Source organism: Camelus ferus, chromosome 21 (genome assembly GCF_009834535.1).
Source record: "Camelus ferus isolate YT-003-E chromosome 21, BCGSAC_Cfer_1.0, whole genome shotgun sequence".
In the NCBI taxonomy this organism is placed as follows: Eukaryota; Metazoa; Chordata; class Mammalia; order Artiodactyla; family Camelidae; genus Camelus; species Camelus ferus.
Genome location: NC_045716.1, coordinates 18043194 through 18067426, shown reverse-complemented (window position 1 = coordinate 18067426; position 24233 = coordinate 18043194). Strand labels below are relative to the sequence as shown.

The window sequence follows — 24233 nt, the reverse complement described above, 5'->3', positions numbered from 1 at the left end:
TTCCCCCCCCCCCCCCCAGCTCCAGGCATCCTAACTCCTCCCCTACCTGGAACCACAGGGAGAAGGGTGCAGAGACAGGGACGGCAGAGGTTCAGGACTTACACAGTTTACAGGGCAAGACAGGAACCAGAAAGAACAGGTTTTCTCTGTTTATTTAAAAACAGAATCATTTTATGTACAAATATGCACATATTTACAGAACATGTACACACTAGAATTCCGTATCTTCAGGTTCCACATCCAAAGTCCTGGGCTGGCTGGGGAGCAGTGGATGAGAGTCTCTCTTTTGGTCCAGAAATCTAGCAGATTTCAGGCCAAGCAGGGTTTGGGCACTAAATCTAGGTATTCTGGTTGAATATATTTGGGTGGGCCGGGCAAAAATAGACCTTATCTAACCCCAGCCCCCACTCAAAAAAACTACTGGAAGAGCCCCAAGTTAGTGACCCTAAACCCCTGGGGGAAAGGAGACATTCTCACCCCCAGCAGCTCCTTCACCTCACCTGAACTCCCACCCTCCCTTGGTCTATAACCACTATTCTCTCTCCCCTACACCACAACTGAACCAGGAGCCCTTGTCTCCAAGTCCCAGCAACTCCCCCCACCAAGGGACCACAAACAACTGTGGATACAACTAGGAAAGCATGAGGCCAGGGAAAGAGCTGAGGAGACACTAGGGCCTGTCCTCCGGTAGCCAGTAACTGCTGGGTGCACACCCTTTCTTCAAACTCCATCAGCTCTCAGGCTCCCTCCCAAAAGGCTGCTGGATTAAGGTGCCATAGAGGGAGCACCCTTCAGAACCACAGGAATTAGCCCCTGGGGGGAGGGCCTGAGCAAGGTCTAGCTCTGCTGAATTCCTGTGTAGGCTGATGTCACTTCCAGCAATCCCTGTGATAATAAACATCCAGATCAATCAAATGCTTTTTTAAAAAGTCTTTTCTCTTATAAATGGGTCTGGAGCAGTATTCCTTAAAGCAGCTCCCCTGTGCAGGTTTATTTACAAAAAATATGTACATGCAGCAGGTCCAGAGGCCACCAGAGGGCAGAGGGCTTCTTCTGTAACAGTTTGAGCCTCTAGCCGACCCCTAGGCCCTGTGCTTCACACTTGCCCTGATGGCTCCCAAGTGGTGGGAGCCCGGCTCCCCCACTCAGACGGCCAGATTCCAGCTCCAGCTATGCCCGCACACCTGGATCTGGCCCACAGTCTCCAAATCCCGCCTCCAACCTCTGCATCATTAATACTGCTCTGGGGTCTGAGGAAAACACCTGCATTTTACAGGCAAAGGTCACACAGCCACACAACACACACACCAGTCCCCCATGGCGTTCCCCATGCAGCCACCAAATCCTGTGGCACACACACCATGGTTCACTTGGACTCTGACATGACAGCACAGTGCACACCATGGGCACAGCCACCCCTCCATGCACATGCAGTCAGTGAACACTCACACCAGCACAAAGACATACACGGTGACCTGCACACACTGTGGGAGGGACTCAGCAAGGAGAGCCCTACCATCCTTGAACAAAGGGTTGGAGGAAAAGGTAGAGCAGTCAGTGGGGTGGGGAGCATCTTCCTCAAGAAATAGGGGTTTAGAGAGGCTCCCCCAGGGGTGAGCTGAAATCTTCCATGTCAGCAGAGGAAGCCAGGCTTAGGGGAGGGAGGCAGGCCTGGGTCAGACCAGGTGCCCCCGCCCATTGATGTAGATGCCATTGCCCGTAGGCTTGGCCCGCAGGGTCCCATTCTCCTGAACAAAATGGTTCATGGCCTGTTTGATGCCTTCATCCTGATCTTCCTCCTCCTCTGCCCGCCCAGAGCCTGGAGACAGCAGTTCAGTCTGTGTTTCAATCTCCCTCACTGTGGTCAGCGTGGAGTAACTGCGGCCCTCTGGCTCTTCACTCTGGAGACCAAGAGCAGAGCGCAAGTCAGGCAGCAGGGCAGGGCAGCCAGACATGAGAGGGCCAACTAGGGCATGGTGGGGTCAGTGATCAGGGGCTGGGAGTGAAGGTTAGGCCTGGGGAAGGGGAGACTAGAGAACAAAGGTGAAGCTGGGGTGTGGGGCGGGGCTGGGCAGTGCGAGCCTGAGTGCGAGGGACTGGCAAGGGGGCTGCTGACGCACTACATCTGGGACCAGGAGAGGGGCCTGAGGAAAGTGGTGGGGAAACCGGTGGGGCCGGCCGGGGGCCTCACCATCACAGAGCAGCTACTGTTGTCCTTGAGACTATCAGGGTGGCCCTCGGCTCTCAGCCCTACACTCTCCTCCGGCTGCAGGGCCCGGACATGGAGGAGGAGTCAGAACAGGGCTCAGCCTCCTTTCCGCAGCCTCTTTCCCCCAGCCCCTTGTATCCATTCTCTCCTTGATATAAACATCCTCATTCCCCCACCCCGACCTTAATCCCACCCTGAAACCAGTGCTAAGGGTGGCTGCCCAGAGCAACCCCTAGGCCAGAACTGATGGGGACTTTCTGAAGGAGCCCGGCAGACCCAAAGGCAGCTCTGCACACCCCACCCCACCCCACCCCAGCTCCACCCACTAGCCATAGCTAAGAGTCAGTGGCCAGACCCCAAGGAGGCCTTGCTCCTGGTCTGCGGGGAGGCCCCGGGCCCCATGAATGCATCCAACCTTGGCACACACCTGGTTCCTGGGGTCCGAGTGATGGGAATGCAGCCTCCGGATGGAGTTCTCCCTGGTCAGGGTCAGCTCCTCCTCACTGTGAAGACACCCCTTTGTCAGGAGCTGAGGCTAGCGGTAGCCTCCCAAGGTGAACCTACCCTGGCAGAGCCTATGTGAGACAGGACTGGAGGGTGTGGGTGCTGAGCTGTCCTGCAAACGTTAGTGAGTGGCTGCAGGTGGCAGTGTGGCCACAGTGTGTGTGTGTGCATGGTGCATATGGATCTGAGCCTCACTCAGGCAGTGTGGTTCTCCTCATCCAGCTGTGGCCTAGGCCCCAAGACCCTTTTCACCTCCCCCAGAGACGTGGCCTACCTCTGGTCCACAAGATCCCTAGATGTCAGGCCTCTCAGTCTCCTCTCACTCCTTGGTCCTGGCCCACCTCCTGCCTGTCTCCTCTTTGTTCCCAGCTTAGCTCTCCCAACCCAGGAGCGGCCAGTACTTACTATTTCTGGGTCATCTGCTGGGCCTTGCGCCGATGGTATCGGGACATGAGCACCACCACCACCACCAGAAGGCAGAACAAGAGTGCGGCGATCACACCCACCACCACCACGGAGGCCGACACCAGGTCCACCTGCTTCCCTGGGGTATCCTGAGGGTCTGCTGGAGACAGGCCACTGTCTGAGGCAGATGCTCAGATCCCTGACCAGCCCCCAGACCCCACAGACCCCGAAACACTGTCCTCACAAAACACATCCAAAACCACCCTCCTGGTATGACCTTCTGCAAAATACATGCAGTCCTGTCCCCTCCAGATAAACACTCTCCCAGTCACTCTCTCCATCTTGCTTCCTGTTGCCCCCACCAGGCCCTTAGCCCAGGTCCCAGTCTCTGCCCCAGTGCTTACCAAGAACATCCACAACCACCTGAGAATCCCTCGAGGAGAGCTCATTGCTGACGTGGCAGACGTAGGTGCCACTGTGCTCAGTGGTCAGTGGGGGAAAGCCCAGAGTGTCTCCTTCTACTCGGACCCCACTGGGCAGAGGCCCATCCAGCCTGGAGGACAGGGAAGTTGATGGGTGCCGGCTGGGGCGGGCTGAGGCTGCCACCACCCAACGTGCCCAGGCAGCTCTCTACCTCCCTCCCCCATGACGTCACCCAGAGCCACCGGCTGTTCCCACGGTGCCCCTCCCTCCCCTAGGCAGGTCTAGGCAGAGGTTCTTTCTCCCTGCCGCCCAGTCTGACCCGGGCACCCCCCCACACACTGGGGGAAGATCCACACAGGTGCCATCCCACATGCTCCCATGGGCATCACATCATCCAGCACTGGGTACCAGGCCTGCATGGTATAAAGTCCACACGACAGGACAGGCCATTCCTCTCTATGCTCAGATGTACTTGGGAAATCTGACTATATGTCCCAACACTCATGATGTTGTATGGTAGAGTACATGAACAGAGCCCCAGGCATAAGGCCACATGCATGGCCCATCAGCTCACATGTTAGACCATGACCCATCCCTGATTGTCTGGACATCTCAGACCCTGGAAAAGAGCCAAGGAACTGGCAGAGATGGGTGGGTGCTACTGAGGCGCTGACAGCGTGGCAGTGGTTACAGGAGTGTTGGTTTAACAACAGTCATAGTAAGCTGTATCTTTTTGTCTTATCCACTTTAGGCAGTTATATAAATATAGAAAGTATTAACATTTAAATACTGTATAATATTTCATAATTTTAAGGTTAGGGAAAAAAGCCAAGGACTTACTAGCTTATTCCCTACCAATTACCATGTATCATACACTCCTTATGAAAGCCAATAATAATGTTTGGTGACCATGCAAATTCTTGTGTTGCTTTGAACACATTTATTTGGGGTTCAGAATATAATGTCCCAGCCCATAATGAGTACATGCTGGTCCTGAGAGGGAAGGACCTTGGTCCCAAGCCAGGCCCTTACCGTGTCCAGTTGTAGGAGGGAGGGGGCTGCCCTTCACTCAAGCACTTGAGCATAGCTCCTTCTCTGCCAACCTGCCACAGCTTTCGGTCTTCAAGGCCCCTTACAGAGGCCTCAGCAAGGACTGGAATGGAGGTGGGAGGAGAAAGAATGGAAAGGATCCCTTTGATCTTGCTTATCCTATGTCCTTGAAGGGCACCCGCCCCAGGCCCCACCCTGCTTGGAAGAGCCTCCCCTGGCCCTTCTCTGTCCTACTCATCTGCAGCCAAACCTAGCCCAGCCCCACCTTGCTGATGGCTCCCTCCCCTCTCTAAGCTCAGAGGGTCCACATTTGTTTACCTGTGCAATAAGTCTGTAAGTTCGTCTGCAAAGCAATGTCACACATTTTCTGAATCCCCTGTGATCTCTAGCATAGTGCTAGTCATAGGACAGGTGCTCAGCAAACGCTCCCTGATTCTTCAAAGGCTTAAGCATCCTACTAGTTCATTCATTTCTTTAATAAACATTGTTGAAGACCTACTTTGTGTCAAATGTTGGGTTAGTATGAGTAAAAACAGGCCTATCCCCCAAGAAGCCCAGTCTACCAAGTATCTAGTATCTACTGAGCACCTTCTATGCACCAAGCACTGTGCGAGATGTTTTGCCTTTATGGTTTCTAATTCCCATCAGAACCCTGTAAAGTTGATATAATTATACTCCTTCTGCTGATGAAAAAAATGAATCCTAACAAGACTGAATAACAATAGCTGGCCACCAGCAGAACTAAGGCTCACCCCAAGTCTCCCTTCAAATCCTACACTATTTTACAAAATGCTTTCTATTCCATGTTTATATCTGATTCTCCCAACCCTCTGGGCAGAGCAGTCTCCTTTGTAAGCAAGAGGACACTGAAGGCCAGAGAGGTTTAAGTGACTTGCCAAAGTCATCTGGGATGGGCTCCTGGTCTTCTACCTTTGGACTAGTGCTCTTGGCCACACAAGGTGGCCTCTGGGACCCAGGCTGGCCAGACTGGTGTGGCTCAGGGTCTCTCAGTATCTCACCAAACCTCCTGGGACCCATGGGGGCACTCTACTCAAGATCCAAGTACTCACAGGCCACTTGAAGGATGTGGGTGATCCTTTGGTCCTGGAGCAGGCCAGGGTGGGACACCACACAAGTAAGTGGTTGCCCATTCATGCTGCGGCTGGGCACCAGATGGAACTCTGAAGTGACAGCAGCTGAGCGGGAGTGTGTGAAGGAGCGGCTGGATGAAGTGCCCTTGACCTCTGTGTCCCAGGTCACACTGGGGGCCGGGCTGCCCTCTGCTGTGCAGGAGGCTGCCAGTGTCAGGCCCTGGCCCTCTTCTAGCGCTGGACCAGGATTCAATGAGGGCAGGGGGGGCACTGCAGGTAGGGGGAAGAGGAGTTCATGATCTTTACAACCCTGTCAGGAGGTGCCACACTACCCCAGCTCAGTCTTGCACAGGTGGAAAGTTTCAGGCCCCTTTTTCATCTTATTTCATCCAACAAAGACACCAGATGAGTGGTAGAATTTCAGCTGACTTTGTACCCTTCTCCATTGTTTGAATTTTTTACAATATACATGATCATTTTTTAATAAAAATAATGAATTTAAAAACTAACCAGATAACAACTATATAATACTAATAATAACCACCATTTATTAAGTACTTACTATGGGCCAAGTATTGTGCTAAACCTTTAAAAATTTTATCTCATTTAATCCCGTCAAGAAACACAAACCAGGTATTATTATCCCTATCTTACAGCTGAAGAAACTGAAGCACAGGGGAGGTTAAATGATTTGTTCCACATCATTAGCTATTAAGTGGTAAAGCCAAGATTCACACTCAGGGATTGCTATCAAGCTGGTATTATAAACTTCTGTGTGAATAAAGGGAAACTATAAAGGCCTTTATTTTTATCTTCATGACATTAACAGCCCAAGCACAGGAGGGAAAAGATTTAACTTGACCGTAAATCTAGGGCACCCATTGACCACGAGTGCCCACAGGGCAAAGTGGTGGTTTAAAAGACAATCGTGGTCTGCAGCTGCATTCACTGAAGGTCCACATCAAGGAAGGTCTTAGCCTCACTGGTCATGCACAGCCACACTGTCAGAGCTGGGCCTGTGTCCATGTCTAGGCACCGCATTTTAAAACCATGGAGCCCAGGATGGCAAGGGAGGCTCTGAGTGAGCGTCTTTGGTTAGAATTGTTGCAGAAACTAGTAAATTTAGCTTAGAGAAGAGATTTAAGTGGGGCATGACAAGGGTCCTCAGGTCTTCGAAAAGCTGTTGTGTAGAAGAGAGATTAAGCCTGTGCCATCTTGCTGGAGAGGGTGAAAGTAACCCAGAGGGAGATTTCAGGTCAGCAGAAGGAAGAACTGCTGTATAGATTCTTCCCCAAGGCTGACCAAGCTGGATCAAGCTTTTGAGGTCACCTGGAGAGAATTTCTGGATTAGGTGGGTGGGTGGGCGGGCTGGTGGGCTGGATGAGGCTACCTTTCCCCCATAGGACCCCCACCTCTCCTTCCTGTTCTGCCTCTGCCCCATCCGTCTCTGAAGTCCCCATCTCTCCATTCCCCTGCCTCTGGTTTCTTCCTTCCAGGGGCCTGAGGATCTGGTGCCTCTGTATACACAGCACTCGTCACGTTGGCACCCCACCCCCACCCCCGACTCCACCATCACGCCCACAGCCAGCAGCACTTACCCAGCACGCGGAGCCGAAGCCGTGCCTGGAAGCTGCCGGCAGGGAAGGTACTGACACGACACTCGTATTCGCCCTCGTCGGCCTGCACAGCGTTGCGCAGGAGCACCGCACCGTCCAGAGGGTTCCGTGGGGGCGGCAGCTCTTCCACGCGGCCCTCGTAGGCCGAGCTCACGTGCAGCCCGTACTTGGAGTTCAGCAGCGCCAGCTCCCGGGTGCCCTCGCCCGCATCCACACGAGCCCATGACACCTGCTCCACCTGCTCGCCGGGGTCCCCTCGGTAGAAGCAGGGCAGCTTTGCGTCCTGACCCAGCACCACCGTCACCAGGTCCGAGGTCTCCAGCTCACCTGCCAGGCACTGGCCTGTAGGGGGCAGACAGAAGCAGCCAGGATTGGGGGCGCTGCCAGAGCCAGGGGAACACTTATTTATTCATAATGATAATGACAGCAAAGGCAGCCCAGAACTCCTGGAGCATTTTATGCTTGCAAAGCGCGTTCAGACCATTACCTCATTAGATCCACAAAATGTTCCCAAGAGGTAGGCGTTATTATCACCATTTAACAGATGAGGAAACTGAGACCCAGAGAGAGGAAGTGACTTGCCTAAGGCCATACAGATGGTGCCTGGAAGAGTCACACCCTCTCCCAGCCCAGGACTGTATCCTGAGCTACTGAAGGTGGGAGGCTATAACAGGAGGAGAGGCCCAGCCTCTGCCCTCAGGGAGTTTAGGGAAATGGATTTTATTCAGGGGTTGGGAACAATTGGTGTCTGGGATAGGGCATGTAGGGGAGGAAGGGTCCATCCCGGTAGGCCCTTCAGAGCATTCTTTTCATGGCTTGAAGATGAGAGACCTGGATTCCCAGAAAGAAGAAGGTGTTCTATGTGGGAGGAATGGCACGAATGGAGGCTCAGAAGCAGGAACAAGCAAGTCACTGAAAACAGAAAGGCCCCAGGTCAGAGGCCCAGAGAGATGAGGTCAGGACAGACACACAGCAATGGGGTCAGAACCATGAGCCAGAATCAGAGGACAGGAGTTAGGGACCAGCAACAAAGAGTGAGTGTTTTGTACCTTGACGAGGAACGGTATGAAGCACTCAGGGTATCTATCGTGGAGCTTTATCTGCTAAAAAGGATGCATTTCCTGCACTTACAGAATCTGAGATCTGGAGACAGATATGGAAATATGTGTGATGGCTTCTGATTTAGTGCTTAGTGGCATGTTGCAGGTTAGTTGTAGAATGGGACAGTCACAGTGGTCCTGAGTCATGTGGGAGGGCCTCAAGCATGAGTTGGGTAGAACCAGGAAGGGGTGAGACCGGAAAAGGGGTCCCAGATGGGGGACCAAGGTGGGCAAACCCCAAGGAGGCAGAGAGGCTGGCTGGTTCAGGAAGCAGAGAAGAGGGGACACTACTAAGGCAGAGTGGAACATTTGGTTGGAGTAAAATCACCCAGGACCTTCCACGCCAGGCAAAGGAATTCAGATTTGCCTATGAGGAAGGAGGGAGTCACAAAAGCATGAAGCCAGTGGGCATGTGCCCTCTAACTAGAAAGCAGGGAGACTGGGAACAGGAGACTCACTAAGACGCTGCAGCTACAGCCCTGAGCAGTGCTGCCGGGGTGGAGAGGAGGGGACAGTTCCTGGGGGAAACCCGGCAGGATTTGGTCACTGACCAGAAAGAGAGAGGAAAGACCTGAAGACAACTCCTAGGTTTCTAGGATGAGTACCTTATGAGGAAGGCAGAGCCAAGGAAGCTGGTGGCTAGGAAGAAAGAAATTTGGAGTTGTGGAACAAAGCATGTGAAACACAGGGCTGGGGGCTGAGGGCTGGGTGTGAAGGCTCTCTGGGATGGCAAGGGCTCCTGCCTTGGAATGTTTATACAGCAATTCCCCAAAGTTCAAAGCTCCTGCCTCTGGCCAGCACTTCACACACCCTGCTGTCCCTCACCTCGCTCATGTTATGCTCCTGCCTGGAACGCCCTCATCCCTGTGTCTGGTAGCTCCTACTCATCACTGTCTGGATAACTCCTACTCATCCTTGAAGACTCTGCTTAGACATCACTTCCTCCTGGAGTCTCCCTCCCCCCACCCCCACCTCAGGCAGGGTTAGGTGCCCTTCCTCTGGTCTCCTCCAGCACTCTGCTTTGACCCATCATAATACTTTATACCATGGGTTGTTTTGCTATTTTCTTGTCTTCCACCAGACTGAGAGCCTCAAGAGTAGAAACTGGGTCTCACATCGCATATGGAAACATGGTTTCTGGCCTAGTGCTCAGTGGTCTGCATTCCTGGCACATAATTTGTGCTCAGCTAATGTTTACTGACTGACTGAATGAATGAATGAGTGGGTAAATGAATAAATGAGAGAGACAGGCGGAAGAAGGAAGGGGTAGAACAAGGAGGAGTGAGCAGCCTTTGGTTGGGCTGGACAGGTAGGGGGTTGACTTGTCAACCTTAGGGTGGAGACAGGATAGGCTGCCTAGCCTGGTTCTCTGCCAAAGGGAGCACTTCCAGACTGGACATGGGAAGAAGGGAGGGGATGGAGGGGGATAGGCATGGAGGGAGAAAGTGAAGCCCCACTAGAGTGGACCAGGGGGTTCCAGTGAGGTAGAGCATGGAGCTGAGGAAGGGGATCCCATGGCCCTGCTAGCAGGGGAGGAGGAAGGGAGGATGCTGTTGGCAGCTGGGAGTGCCTGAATGGGATGGGACAGACCTGCAGGGCCAGATACCAGGGCCCTGACCAGCCTAAGCTGATGTTGGTCCCACCCAGCCCAGCCTGGGAGTCCAGCTAACTACCCGCACCCCTCCCAGGCACCTCCTCCTGGCACTGGAGGGAGCAGGGCTGCCAAGGAAGGGTTGGAGGTGGGTTTGAAATAAGGGCTTCTGAGCACATCCTTTGCTTCAAAAACTAGTGTCCATGCAGGCCAGGGAGTCCAAGCCTGCTCTACTGGGACACTCAAACGCTTCCAAAGACTCTTTCCGGGACAATGTCAGGTGACATATTTTCTATCCCCATCCCTACACCTGCCAACCAGGGATTACTGTCCCTTCCCCATCACTAATCATCCACATTTCCCCCCAAAAAAACACCATCTTAGGGTACAACATATATCAGGTCCCTAATATATGTCTGAGTCCAATTCTCCACATCCCTACCTGTGAGTCCAGGATCCCCATTATCCCAAGGGATAAACCCAAGCTTTGCTTTGCAGGATGAGGAACCCAGTAAAACAGGAAAGTCCCTTTGGATCTCACCCACAGCCCCCCATTGTCCTGAATCCACTATTCGTGGGAGCATGTTAGCCTGAGCAACACCTTCCTTCACACACACACACACACACACACACACACATACACACACACACACACACACACACACAGTTACAAGAGAAGGAAAGGAGAACTTGGGTTCTAGAATCCCTGTCCTGGGCTAAATGGACCCAGAAGCCCAGACACCCAGGGTAGGGCAGGCCAGGACTGTCTCCTCCTTTTCTCCCCCACCCAGTGCCCGCCCGGCGTCAGCATGATGATGTCACCAGAGCAAAGGAGACACACCGCCTGCCGGGTGAGGTCACCCTGCGGGCATGTAGTGGCCAGGCCAGGCCAAGCCCACGGACCCTTCTGCTGCAAATTGTTTGCTGAGGCTGGTGGACTCTGCTGGCTGGGCCTCCTCCCTCTGCTTCTCCCCACCCCTCCTTCCCGGAGCACCAGGACGCTGGTCAGGAGCCTTGGTGATTCAGCTGCTGCTGCACAGCAGGCCTAGCCTCAGCCGCCACCAGCCACCACCTTGCGCAAGGGAGAGAACAGGCCCAACTGGCCAGACGGGATCCCTGCCCTCGGCCTCCCCCACCCCTGGCCAGGCCCCCACGGGCCTCTTTGGGGCCCTGCCCTCTATGTACCCCGCCTGCTCCCAGACAGGCCCTCCATTCCTGGCTTGGGCTGGCTGCCTGCTCCCCACCCTGTGCCTGGGTCCCAACCTTCCTATATTTGTGAAGCCTGGACTCTGATCTCAGGAGGGGAAACTGAGGCTGGCAGCTGCAGATAACACCATCTCTGGGGAAGGAGGCTTTTCTTTCTGAGGGCGCTTTCTCCATCAGCATCCCCTGCTCAGATATAGAGGGGTACACGTTGGGATCCTAGAGATGGGCCTGGGGGAGGAGGAAGGGAGTAAGTGTGAGCCTCTTGTGCCTGAATGTACATCTTTGAGTGAGGGCTTGGGGGTCTCAGTGCTGGCTCACATGCATGAGAGGCTGTCTAGGCAGGAATTTGGGTGTGTTTTGCACATACATATATTCGTGTCTCATCTTCAAGAGAATGTGTGTGCTCGTCTGCATCCAGAGAGAGCTATGCAATGGCGTGTGTGTGAATGTGCTCCCATAGTAAATATTTTGATGTTGGTTTCTCTTGGCTTCCGCATGGCTGTCTGTCTCAGCTGCCTTGGTCAGCGGTGTGTGGCTCTGCGATTTGCTCCTGTACCTGTCTGGAGTGTCGCCCAGGCATCCTTCCCCACCTCACCCCAGACTTGAGGGCAGATTCAGCTCAGGTGGAGGTACCCAGAGATGAGGTCACTGTCCCTCCAGGTAATGGGAAATTGCTATCAAGGACTCCCCAACAGAACAAAACAAAGCTCTCTCTACCCTTGCTCCTCAGGTTCCTCCTAGAAGGACCCCCCGCCCTTCTCACCCCACAGCCAAGCCCCCAGGCCCCCCAGCACCTCTGGCCCCCCAAGAAGGCCTCTCCCTGGGAATCTCTGTCAGGCCTCCAGCTGCTTCCACCACCAGAAAAACCAGCTCTAGCTCCAGGCCTAGGGTGAGGGTTGTCTGGTGGAGGTTTGGTGGGAAGTAGAGGAGGGGGGTGGATCCTGCCTGGGGCTGGGGGAGGGGTCCCAGCTCTCTAGGGTCTCATTCTCCTCTGTTAACTCTTGCCTCCCCTCACCCTACGGCAGCAGCCTCCACCAGAGAAAGCTGGACTATGTGGGTGAGTTTGGGGAAAGAAAAGACCTGGAAAGGGACCCCTGAAGCCCACTACTCAGGACAGGTGACATAAACAACTCAGCACTTTTTTTTCCATCCTTCCCCCCATGACCTTGGCCTTGGAGTGCCAAAGAACTTTGAAAACCAGCAGATTCTCCTTCTGCCTTCATCCACCTCACTCACTTACCCCCCATTGTCCTAAGCCCCCCAGCTTAGCAAGAGCTTCCCAACCTGGGCAAAGCGCCCACCACAGATTAGTGTCTGGGGAGGGGGGCCACATCAATCACAAAGGGAGGTGAGAACAATGGAGGAGGACAGGCCTTGAGGCAGCCCCGGCTCTGGCCCAGACACAGCTCCCAGCACAGATAAGTCCCCTAAACCCCCCGGAGCCAGAGTCTGAGCCTGGCTGAGTCACCACAACAGCCACACTGTGGGTGGGAGACCCAGAATTCAGCTTCTCCCAAACTCCTGAGATCCTAACCCCACCTCCCCAATCCTGCCAGCCAACAATCCCCCCACCAGCCCTGCCCCACCCCACCCCAAATCACAGCCTCAATCCAGCTCTCAGGACACACCAGTTTTAAAGGCAAGGTGGGAGGGGGATGGCCTGAAATCTATGGGGAAAACTTCTGAGGGTAGAAGTCCCCTGTCCCAGTGAAAGAGTGATCCCAACCACCTCCTGCATGGCCCTCCTCAGGGAGGGCTGGTGGCTGGCCTTGGGTTCTGAACTTGACCTTTGTATTTTAGATTTGGTCCCCAGATTCAGCCCCTAGGCTCCTCTCCTCCCTTTCCTCCTGAATCAGCTCCTCACCCCACCCCCATCCCTTCTCTCTGCCTTGACTTTGGTCAGCACAGGGCAAGTTTGGGAGGCCAGAAAGCCCAGGCATTCTCTCCTCACTAGGCTTGCTCCCCACAGTGGCTAGCCCCCCCTTCATTTTGCCTGGAGGACCCCAGGATCCCAAGGCTGCAGTCTAGAGCTGGGGTTGTAGACTCCACTATGAGCCCCTCACTGCCATCTCTGTGGCTGGGGTCCCCTGAGCCCAGCTCCCTGAAACACTGGGGTGGGACCAAGGTCACTAGGGCTGCAGGGTTTCCCTGGGATTCTCCTAGTTCTCCCCACCTTGGGCGGGGAAGCCAGCTTCTCTTTCTGGCTTCCCTGGGTTTGGGTAAGTCCTACAGGAAAGGGCCTGCCCCCCTCTGTAAACAGGAGTAGAAAAACAGGGATGGAGCCCCTCCCTTTCTAGGAAACTAACTTCAGACAGAAGGCTGGTCCTAACCCTCAGAGGACAGACCTCAGAATTCAGAGAATCCTGTGCCCTCTGGTCCTGCAGGACCTAGTTGGGCCCAAGTAAATGTCAAGGAACTAGGATCTTATTGGAGGGGTAACTGTAGATTTGGGCCCTCAGCCCCAGGGCAGGAGATGGGGAGGGAGAAGGGAGGGGACCTCACCCGGAAACTCATCCCATTAAAGAGAGACAAAGAGCTGTGGTGTGGAGGTGCCTCCCCAGCCTGGGCTCCTCTCTCTGTTAGGGGTGGGGCAGAGCCCTGGGGCTCAGAGCTCTAATGGCCCAGGACTTGGTGGGGGCACTAATTTGCAGTGCAGGGGCAGGAGGCAGTATCCAGGGTAAAGCTACCCTTGGTCCCACTGAGAGATGGGGTCAGGACCTTTCCTCTTCTGTCACCACAGCGAGACTGACGGCCTCTTCCAGCACCCAGCACCCAGCACCCAGCACCCACCTTCAGTCAGGGGCCAGACATTCACACAGCCACAGGATTTCAGAGCTAGAAGGCTGGTAATGATCATCTGTTCTTACCTCTTGGTCTACTGAAGTCTGCTTTCTTAGTTGCCCAAGGTCACATAGCAAATTAATTGCAGAAACAGGGCCAGAATCCAAGACTCCTGACTTCCCAGTCCAAGGCTTTTTCAGAGACAAGAAACACTTCAGCTTCCTGGAGGCATTGAGGAGATGCCTACACACAGAGGAGCCAGGATGGGGGTGGCAGTAAGGTGGGCCCATCTGATCCTTGGGCTGGGAACCTGGGGTCTGAGTACCAGTCCTCAGAGCACCCTCCAGCTCTGTGAAGGTGGTAGCAGCAGCAGGGTGTGTCTCCTTGGGCATTAACCTCCTGGGGCAATCCTGGAGCCAGGCTGATTCCCTAGCCACAGCACCTGTCCATCAGGCACTGGGCAAGGTTGGGGTGACGCCTTAACTAGAAGGGGTCCCCTCTCCCCTTCCCTGGGCTTCTCTTAGAAAGAACAGCTTTGTGTCATGGAGAAAGAAGACAGGGATCATGTCTCGTTCACCACTGCATCTCCAGCGTCTAGTGCCCTGGCTATACCCAGCCTGCACTCAGAGGTACTATTCTTTAATGAACTAGAAGACCAGGACACCAACCCCCGTTATGATTCTAATGCTGAGAAATCTAGAGATCTCACTTGCCTATCTGTTTCTTTTAGTTTTCCCATCTGTAAAATGAGGGAAATTGGAGCGGTGATCTCTTTGATCCCTTCCAAGTCCTGAGACATCATGGCTCCATTCTTTTGGTGTGGGTAGATCATACAGGAAAGTGACTGCCGAGTTCCCTGGCCCCAGCAACCAGGCCCCGCCCTCTTGGCCTAAACAAGTGAAAAGTGTTGTCTGGAAGATGGGAATTAAGATGTAGGGGGAATGGGGGATGGCAGGGGTTGGAGTTCAATATCCTGCGATTGGAGGCTGGGCCAAAGACCCTTCCATTATGAGATCAGAGTAAAAGCACCCCCCCACCTATCCACACATCTTGAGTCTCACTCTCTCCCTGACAGCTTCAGCTGGGGATGGAGGTTGAGGAAATCACTGCTGGGCCCTGCTGGACAACTGAGGCTTCATCGCTCCTGCTCCTGGGACTGGGAATCAAACTGCCCAAAGTAGATAAGGCCCTGTCTTTCCAAGGAGAAAGATTTCTCGGTTACCCATTACCCTGGGAAGAGCCTATGGAATCCCACCGTGGTCTCATTGTGCACACACACTTTACACACACACTTACGCACACACGTATTCTTTCTCCCACTCTGAAGATTATAAATTCCTGTAATTTGTAGCTGCTAAACATACATTAGAAAGGAGTAATACAAGGCAGCTAGTTGAGAAAATGGGGAGATAAACAAAAGGGAACCACACCCTATCTAGAAGGTGCCCTGCCCCAACCCCCTACTCATCTAAGTAACCACCTTGTTCCCACCCTGGCACCTCACAGTGCACCCAGGGAAAGAGGGGACCAGAATGAGAAAAGCTTCCAGCTCCCCTGTAGTCCCCCAACAGGTGCCCCAGTCCTGGTATCCTAGGACCTGGAGAGAGGAGAAGGTGACAGAAAGACCCTGTCACCTCTCTGGGCATCACCCTGATGACTGTGGAAACCAGCTCAGCCCTGAGTCAGCCCCAGCCCCAGTCAGCAATTCTGGAGCCCAGAGGGGTAGGCGAGGGAACCTCCAGGACACCCTGAGGTGAAAGGGTCCCCACCAGTTTTACCTCCCTGCCCATCTGCACTGATTCACCATACCTCTTCCCCCAGAGGCAGCTCCGGCCCAGGCAAGGCCTGGGCTAAGGTGGTCGGAGACCCCAGACATACTGACCTGGCCTGGGGCTGGAAGGGGACAGGGGACTTGAGGCAGAAGAGCTACAGTGGCTCTTCTGGGGGCTCTTCTGGGGGCACTACTGGCAGCTGGAGGTGGGAGAGAGAAATTGGTTCCTCAGTCCAGAGTCACAGGAAAGAGAATGTGTATGTGTTCGTGCGTGCGTGTGTATGTGCTTGTGTGTGTGTGTCTGTCAGCCTGGGCTTCAAAGCAAGGATCCTGAAGCAAGTCCTACCTGTAAATGATGCCAGGAGCAGCAGCAGCAGCCAGGCCTCAGGCCCCGACATCTCGGCTCCCAGGGACAGAGGCATTGGTCGAAAGGCAGAGCCGCCCAGTGTTTCTGAAGTTCCACCGAGTTCTCCCTGGGAGCCGGCTCTAGAGCTGGGTAGGGCACCAGCCCAAAAGGCAGGAAGTCACGGAGTCCTCAGGCACTGCCGCACCTGCCTATCCCACTGGGGTCTCCGGTAGGGGACCCGGCCCCGTCCGCCCACCCAGCTGAAGCTATCCCCAAGAAGCCGTGATCGGGAGCTCAGAGCTCCCCCAGAGCGGCTTCCCACGCTGTGGCCAACAACGACGGCAGAAACTTGGGAACCTGCTCAGCAGGTCAGAACAGGTGCGTCTCTGGGGGCCGGGCCTGGCACTAGGACTCGGCAGCCACCGCCCCCACGGCTTGGGCTGGCTAATGGGCGCCAGGGAGGGAGGGAAGGAGGGAGAGACCCAGGGGGTGGGATCCCATCGTCAGCTTCAGGCTTTACCTGGCCGTGTGTGGAAGGGGCTGTGACAGGGAGAGGCAAGGGGGAGTGGGGGAGGGGTAGGAGAAGGCCCAGGGTGGCTCAAAGAGGGAGGCACCAGGCCAGGAGGAACAGGGGCAAGGCCCTTGTGGGTGGAAAGGAACCCAAGCATCCCACACCCCAGCCAGCCTTGCTGCCTTCCCGGGGCCTTGCCAAGTTCCCCGATCTCCTGGAGGGGTTCAGCTTTGGAGCCACAGAGTCAGAGAAGACCAGAACTGAGGATAGTACTGGCCCAAACACCTCATCCATCAGATGAGAAAACAGAGGCCCAGAGTGGGGAAGGGGCTTGCTGGAGGACACACAACTTTGATAGTGTCATGGTTTGCTCAGAGAGCTCTATACCTGAGGCACAGGGTTAGTTCAAAGACCCCTGAGAAGGAGTTTGAGTGACCCCCTCCCCAACATGCCTCCTTCTTATAGGAGAAGCAGAGGGATTGACTGAGGAATTAGCCACACAGATTCCTGGCCTCCCTAGCAGGGCCCTCCCTCAGTGTCAACACCTTCTTATTACTGGCCAGGAGTCTCAAAAGTGCACCAGCGCTACTTGAATGGAAAGGGGTTCCTTTCCGTCACCTCCTTGGTCATTTTATCCATTTATCCATGGCCATTGGACAAAGCCACATGTCTGGACTTTGCAAGGAAAATCTTGATTTCTATAGGTGTATTCATACTCTCAAAACCTCCTGTTTTCATCTTGGATGCATGTACTGTAACCACCAAGTTACACAAAATCTTACTGGCCTATCTGGGATAGCCAGAGGAGAGGGCAGACTCTGGACTCCCTAAAAACTGAAGGAAGGGAAGGGGCAAGGTCACTGACAGACCGGGACTAAAAAAAATATATGGGAAGACACGAGAGAAAAAAAATATATATGGGTTAAAATCTTGCAACAAGATCCTTTGTCTGGAGAGGGGCAGGAAGGAGGAGTCAAGAACAGTAAGGAGGGGAGGGTCATTTCATGTAGAATATTTTCTACACACACTCCTCCTCCCAACTCTACCTGTCAAAATCTTACTCATCTTTCAAAGCTGACCTCAAATGCCACATCTTCCATGAAGCCTTCTCAGCTCCTCCCCCCTAAAATTAATCTTTCTCCCTTCTGTTCTTCCTCGGCCTCTGCTAGTCCCTTTATTATAGCTTGTGTCCTCATAATTTGTGCACATCTTATCTCCTTAACTAAATTGTATGCTTCAATTCAAGAAACATCGATTGAAGCCTGCTGTGTGCCAAGGATTCTGTAAATGTGTTAAAAGGAGGGGCAGGCTGAGAGCTGTGCTCTGTGAACTCCCTGAAAGTCAGGCTTGTTTTTTAATCTTGTCTCCACCATCTGTGCTAGGACAGTCCACAGCACTTAATGAGAACTGAATACATTTCGTCCAAGGCCTAAAGTTATGAACGGAAAAGGTGGTCAGGTGGGATCAGTGAAGCAGAGATCCTGACTCTCCTGAAACTGGTTAGTGACCTGGACTTTAATCCTGCCTCTGGACCTGGACCCCAGTTCTGGCTTCAGATCCTAGATCTCAGCAGTGTACATGGCAGTGACCCCTTCTTCAAGGGCTAGTTCCCATGGGTCATGGGTAGCCTAGGGGCCAGGCTGAATGCCAAAGCTCTGGTTTCTCTCCACCTCCACCTTGGTGAACCCCTTCCCCTCTTCAGGACCCACATCCCCACCTGTGCTGGGGGAGCAGCCCCACCCCGATGCTTCTTTGAGATCCACTGTGGCAGGGGTGGGGTAGAGCCGGGGGGAAAGGGAGGAGGAGCATCCTGTGTTATAATTATAATTATCACACCTTGGATCCTATCGCATGATTTCAGAGGAGCTCCTTTCCTTCCCACGGATTTACCCCTCCTGATCCAGGAAACCACAGGAGAAACTGAGGCACAGTGGTGGGAAAGCAGTTAGCTCATGTGGTGGATACCCAGCCTCTATTTCCCCTTCAGCCTTTCCACTCACAATACACCACCACACCTCCACAGTGCCACCAGTCAGGAAGTCTGTGAGCCTCTGGTTGGGACCCTCAATCATTCACTTCTAATTCCAGCCATAAGGAACACCAGAGGGAGGCTGGGATTTCCAGAGATGTTAAGGCCAGGACGTATCTGATATTTTTTCAGGGGTATGTTCAGGTCTTAGTAAACACCAAAGGTGGCCTTCAAGGAAGGGTTAGGGGCATCACTGTGCCTGAAAGGGAACACTTGGGCCTGGCAGTCACTCCAGACCTCTGCCTGAAGTAGAGATCTTTTACCTCTCATCTAACAAGTTTCTGTCTCCAAGCCCCCTGCCCTCTTGTGCCCTCAACCCTGTATATCCGACAAGGGCCATGCTCTTAGGGAACACACACTCATTCTTAGGCCCTTCCTTTCCTCTTCTGAGATGATGCCCATGGAAGAAGGCAAATTCCAATGCTGGGGCTGAAAGAAAACATTGGTTAGGAAAGACTTTCCAGACCAGCACCTGGTCTCCTGGGTTCTGTTCTTTCTTTCTCATTGAACCCCCATTCCCCTCATGCCTCACTACCTACCTCCTCCCACCCACATTCTGGGACCTAAGAATGGGAACAATTCAAGTAAAGGTGGCATCTTTAGCAGGTATATTGTCTGAGTGGCATCACTGCGTGCACGCCTGCATGCCTGAGTTCATTTGACAGATATTTAGTGAGCACCACTTTGTGCCAGGCTCCAGGGAGAGGACAAAGACATAACACGTGGTCCCTGCCCTCAAGGAGCCCTCAGTTAGGAGAGACAGACACGTAAACAGCTGTAACAGTGTATATCCCTCCATTATGTGTTCCCTCCGTGTCTCTGTGTCCATACTTGGGGCCGTCTCTGTGTGCATAACTGCTGATGTTCATTACCTGCGTGTGTCCAAGCATCCGCTTGTAACCTGTGTCTGTCCCCATGGCAGGCTGCACACCTAAGCTAAACCGGTTGGAGTGGGTTGTGCTGAAATTTTTGTTTGTGTCAATGGGGCTTGGAGGTGAGTCAGGGAGGGACAAGGATGGGTGGGGTGGTGTGGGGGAGAAGAGTAGTGAGAGTGAGGGTCAGATTGAGTGAGCAGGGAAAGGAGGGAGTGGGTCAAGCTTGGAAGGGTTGGGGGCAGGTATCAGAAAGATGGGTTGGGGGAAGGAGAGATCTTCTTAGTGAGTAATATCCTGTTTGTCTGTGGTGAGAGCCCAGGTCAAAGAGTCAAAAGCTGGCAGGGAGACCCTTGGGCTTTGGGAGAGTCGAGAGTGGATAATAAATCAGAGTGGAACTAGTTGGAAGCCTGGGTGTGGACAAAATGTCTGCAATCCATTTCTAAATGGCTTTGTTTCTCTGTGTGATATTAAGCTATTCCTGATCTGCTCACTGCCTTGGTTTCTGTAGTTTGCACAGAGAGGTGTTGTGGGCTGACTGACATTATAGTGGAAGATTACTGATAGGGGACTGGACTCCCTCCCCCAGGACCAAGGTTATTTTAGATAGAAGCTTCAAAGTCTCTCCTCCTGCTCCTCCCTAGGATGCTCCTCATCCACGGAAGGGTGGGGAGGGACCCTCACACAGAAAACAGGGGCTCTAGCAGTTTTTCCTCCAGTGGAAAACACCTTTGCTCCCCTCCAACTGGAGCTTCACTGTGCCCAGTATGAGGATGGTGGTGTCTTGCTTTCCAAGATTCCACCTAGACATTACCATGTGCTGTGTGCCGTGCCGTTCCTATCTGCCTATCCTGCAGACCCATGGATCCCCAGTATCCAGCCCCATCCCTTAATGACAGCCACACTTCCTCGGGGCCTAACAATATCCCTTGGAGCTCAGGGGACTGGATTTGCTTGTCCTTAAAGAGCCCTAAAGCTGAAGTGAGGAAGTAGCTGAACATAAGGCATATTTGGGCCTTGTTTCTCAGTAGGCCATTGAGTGCAGAGCCCCCCTCCTTGCTCTCACCCCATGAACTCCCCAAGCTTCTGTAAATACATAATCACAAGATCAGGGACCAGGGCGTGGGTTAAAAGAGAGACACGTTTATTCTTTGACCCCATGTCTCTGGGTGGAATAGCACTTTTAGAAGGCTAGAAGTAGGTCCTGGCTAATGCAGGACAAGAGTAGAAGCCCTTGTGGAAGTCATAGTCTTCCACGTAGTAACAACAGCAGTAGGTGGGGCAGTGGTAAGGGGGAGGTAAGAGCAACAATTAGGCGGGGTCCTAGGACACAGAGTGTATTCTAGGAAGAACCCAAACTATGCTCCCCTGCATTCTCCCCATCCCTGTCCCCACCCCCGTCCTCAGAAAGAGCCAGGCTCCTCCCAGAGAGCCCACCTGTCAGGGAACATGTAGGCAGCCCCCAGGGGCCAGCTCAGGCTGCAGGACCTGCACCACCAGGGCATCTTCAGGTAACACCAGGCCTCTGTAGCCTCTCACTCATGTCCCCAAGTATCCACCTTAGAGGCTGAAAGTGTGGTTCCTCTCTGAGCCAAAGACTGACACTTCCTGGCCATCAGCCTGGGCTCCTGCCACCACCCAACTTAGCTTCCCCGGGGAAAAGCCTCCTGAGGCCCTTCAGTCAAGCATCACCTTCGGACCAGGCACTGGGGCTGGCAGGACAGCTACAGAAAAGAACATGCGGGAAGAATAAGAAAGACACCATGAGACCCAGGGGGGAAACAGTGGGGAAGACTGTGAGGGGAGAGGGCAAGTGTTGAAAGGACCCTGAGGGAAGACGTTGAAGGAGAGGGGCAGAAGCAGAGAGGACACAAGCGGGAGGTGGGAATCAGGGGGACTAGTAGGATCAGGGGGTTCTTGTAACTGGAAGGTAGATTTTCCTTTTGCAATTTGTTAGCATAGTCCTCCTCCTGTATGATCCAGGAATATTCACCTCTCCATCACGTCAACACTAATCCCCTTCTTCCTCTCCACACCAGCACCGAAGTTACCTCAGACCTGCAGCTCCACCTGTTTCCATCATCAGTGCTCAGCACTCAGCAGGCAGGTGTAGCTGCCCTGGTCAGAGGCCAGAATATGGGGCAGCTGCAGAGCCCCAGTGCTCCAGGCTGTCTCTCTGCGTGGCCCTGGAAAGCAAGGGCCAGGTCTTCAGGTTCCAAGACACCCCCAAGGCCCCACTGCAGCAGGACTAGTTCTTGGCTTCACTCCCACTGCACTCAGAGACTTGGACCCTGTGCTGCATCAGTTTTCAGTTCCAGAGATAGCAGGGTTGGGAGCCTGTGAGCTGAGGATGGAGGAGGGAAGTCCCAGTCTATTGGAGAAGCAGGGGTGGAAACCGCGTAGAGCCCCTGACTCCCTTTTGAGCATCTTCCACATCATCTGCCACATCTCATGCTTTCCTTGCAGAAACCTCTAGTAACTGTCCTCCAGCCCCACCTTGAAGCCTTCCTGAATGTCAATTTTTCCTTCAGTTCTAGGAGTGGTATAAAAGAAGGGCTAGGGATCAAGAAATAGAGAAAGAGGCCCTTACCTGTGATAACTAGCAAGAGTAGGAAGCACTGGCTCATGAGCTAGAAGGAAAGGGTAGAGGAACAGAGACTGGAGACAAATCTTTCCTTGCCAGCTGGCTTCTCTCCCTGGGCCTAGGCCTCCATGCTCTAAGGTCCTCTGTGGGGAAATCTGACTCCCTGAAAAGACTCTGTATGTTGAAGCTCACTCACATCCTCATCAGTAATCAATACCCTAGGACTGTGCCCAGGGACACCAAACTGGTTCTACAATTCTAGAATACAGCCAAAGGAGAGAAGCCTGGCCACTCCTGGAAGGTTCCAAAGCTCCTTGCAGGAAAGTCAGAGAGCTGGCTCTGTTTCAGGAGAGAGAGGATAGGGAGGACAGAAAGGCAGAGACCCAGAGAGAAAACATAAAGTAGAAATGGTGAGAGATCCCAAGGCACAATGAGACAGGATGAAACCTAGAGATAGAAAGATACAGAGAGACAGGGAGAAACACACACATACACAGACGGGTTATTGAAGAAGGGCAATTCAAAGAGACAAGAAGCTGAGACAAGCTCTGAAACAGACAGAAAGACCTAAAGCGAAATTTCTGGATGCCCATTGCCCAATTCTGGGATCACTTAGCTACTGCCCACTCAGCTACTTTCCACTTCCACCCTCAGTTTCCACCACTCAACAACGACCCATTTGATACTTTCCTACTTAATATCACTATGTCCCTCAAAAACTCAAGTTCCTTCCCATCCTCATCTCGCCTCCGATCATTCTCTAACTCCCCTGATTCTCACTCCCCTCCACCCCCAAGTCGGCTTACAGTTCTACCTTTCTCTCAAACTCCTTTCAGCTCACGTCTCAAACACATCTCAAGATCTGGTCTCTTGGAGTCTCTTTTCCTGGTCATTCCTCTGTCCTTCTGTTTGTCCATGTCCTTATTCCGGCTGAGCTGAGAGCAAAGAGCCAGAATTGGTGCCAAGAAAGCATGGGGCCAGGAAATCAAGTGGCCAGAATGAAATGTGGGAAAAATGTAGAAAGGTCAGTGGACAATAGAGGAAGAGCCAGAGAGAGGGCCTGAAGGATGGGAGAGCCTGGGAGATGTAGGCAGAGGGAACTAAGAGAGTCTTGAGAGTGTGACTAAGACCCCTAGGGTCCAATTTTTCACTTTCTAGGTGTATTGAACAATGCTGAGAACCAGGGATGGTTCCAGGGTCAGAAAATGGAGTTAAGGGAAGGAGAAGATAGACCAAGAGTTTTGTGGAGGTTTGAGACAAGAGGGTACAGGTTTGGGGCTGGACTAAGACTGGAAAGCTGAGCTGTATGGATCCTTGCTTGCCAGAAACAGCCATTTGAGGAGACCAAACTCATGGATCACATCAGGATTCTAAGACTTTCAGGATGATCTGCTCCCATCCCCACTCCTGGACAGAGATTGTCCCTGTACATTGTTAGCAGGTGAAAGCAGGTCCAGAGGAGGAGCCCTGGTTGCCCTTCTCCCTGTCTCTAACAATTCTCTCTCAGGTGTGCCTTTCACTTTATTTTAATGCCCTTTCAGTTTTTGTTTTTCTGTTTTGTTTTGTTTTTTTAATCATTGACAAGGTCATTATAGACCATTTTAGATGCTGCCCTGGGGAGTCAAGTATGGATTAGACAAATGCAAATAGGCTTGTTTTCTTTCTCTCTCTCTCTTTTCTTCTTCTTCCCCCTCCTCCATTTCTTTTCTGCCTTCTTCAAAATATGAGCTTGAGTCAGACTAAACTGGGGAGGTAGGAGTCCTTCCCCAGGAGCAGAAATGGATAGACACCTCTAGCTACTAGTTGGAAGTGGAGGAGGTGCAGAACTGGTAAGGGGGAGGATACACTCAAGGAATATGTGAGGCTCAGGCTCCATGTTCAAGTGAGATGCCAAATGCTGAGGACTCAGAGTCAAAGTGGAAGCTGAGAGTAGAAGGAAAACAAAGCTGGGAGAGAGGAGCTGGAAAGGCCCCTGTGGTGGGGAGTTCCCTGTTCTATCCAGAAGAGGCAGAAAATGAGTCTGGCAGAGCAGCCAAAGACTTAAGCAAAAGTAATAGCCTAAAATGGGCATATAAGCCAATAAGGTTTAAGCAAAATGACACCACCCCCCAGGCAGCTCCTCGCCTAAATCGTAGGAGTGTGAC

At 53.1% G+C, this 24233-nt stretch overlaps 1 protein-coding gene across 4 annotated transcripts; it reads right to left on the bottom strand.

The window, feature by feature from the left end:
* Nucleotides 1-134: 134 nt before the first annotated feature.
* On the bottom strand, nucleotides 135-16487 carry NECTIN4 (nectin cell adhesion molecule 4). Of its 4 annotated transcripts, none has more exons than XM_032463879.1 (9): nucleotides 16094-16487; nucleotides 7281-7640; nucleotides 5662-5952; nucleotides 4574-4694; nucleotides 3523-3671; nucleotides 3119-3278; nucleotides 2637-2712; nucleotides 2192-2266; nucleotides 135-1901 (listed from the first exon to the last, which is right to left on the bottom strand). In XM_032463879.1, the coding sequence occupies exons 1-9, from the start codon at nucleotides 16167-16169 to the stop codon at nucleotides 1677-1679; spliced, it is 1533 nt and encodes a 510-aa protein (XP_032319770.1). In that variant the 5' UTR covers nucleotides 16170-16487; the 3' UTR covers nucleotides 135-1676. The 4 variants fall into 4 exon arrangements, with proteins under 4 accessions (XP_032319770.1, XP_032319771.1, XP_014417753.1 ...); XM_006173954.3 differs by having other exon boundaries at nucleotides 136-1901; nucleotides 3119-3275; nucleotides 16094-16485; XM_032463880.1 differs by lacking the exon at nucleotides 2192-2266.
* Nucleotides 16488-24233: the final 7746 nt, after the last annotated feature.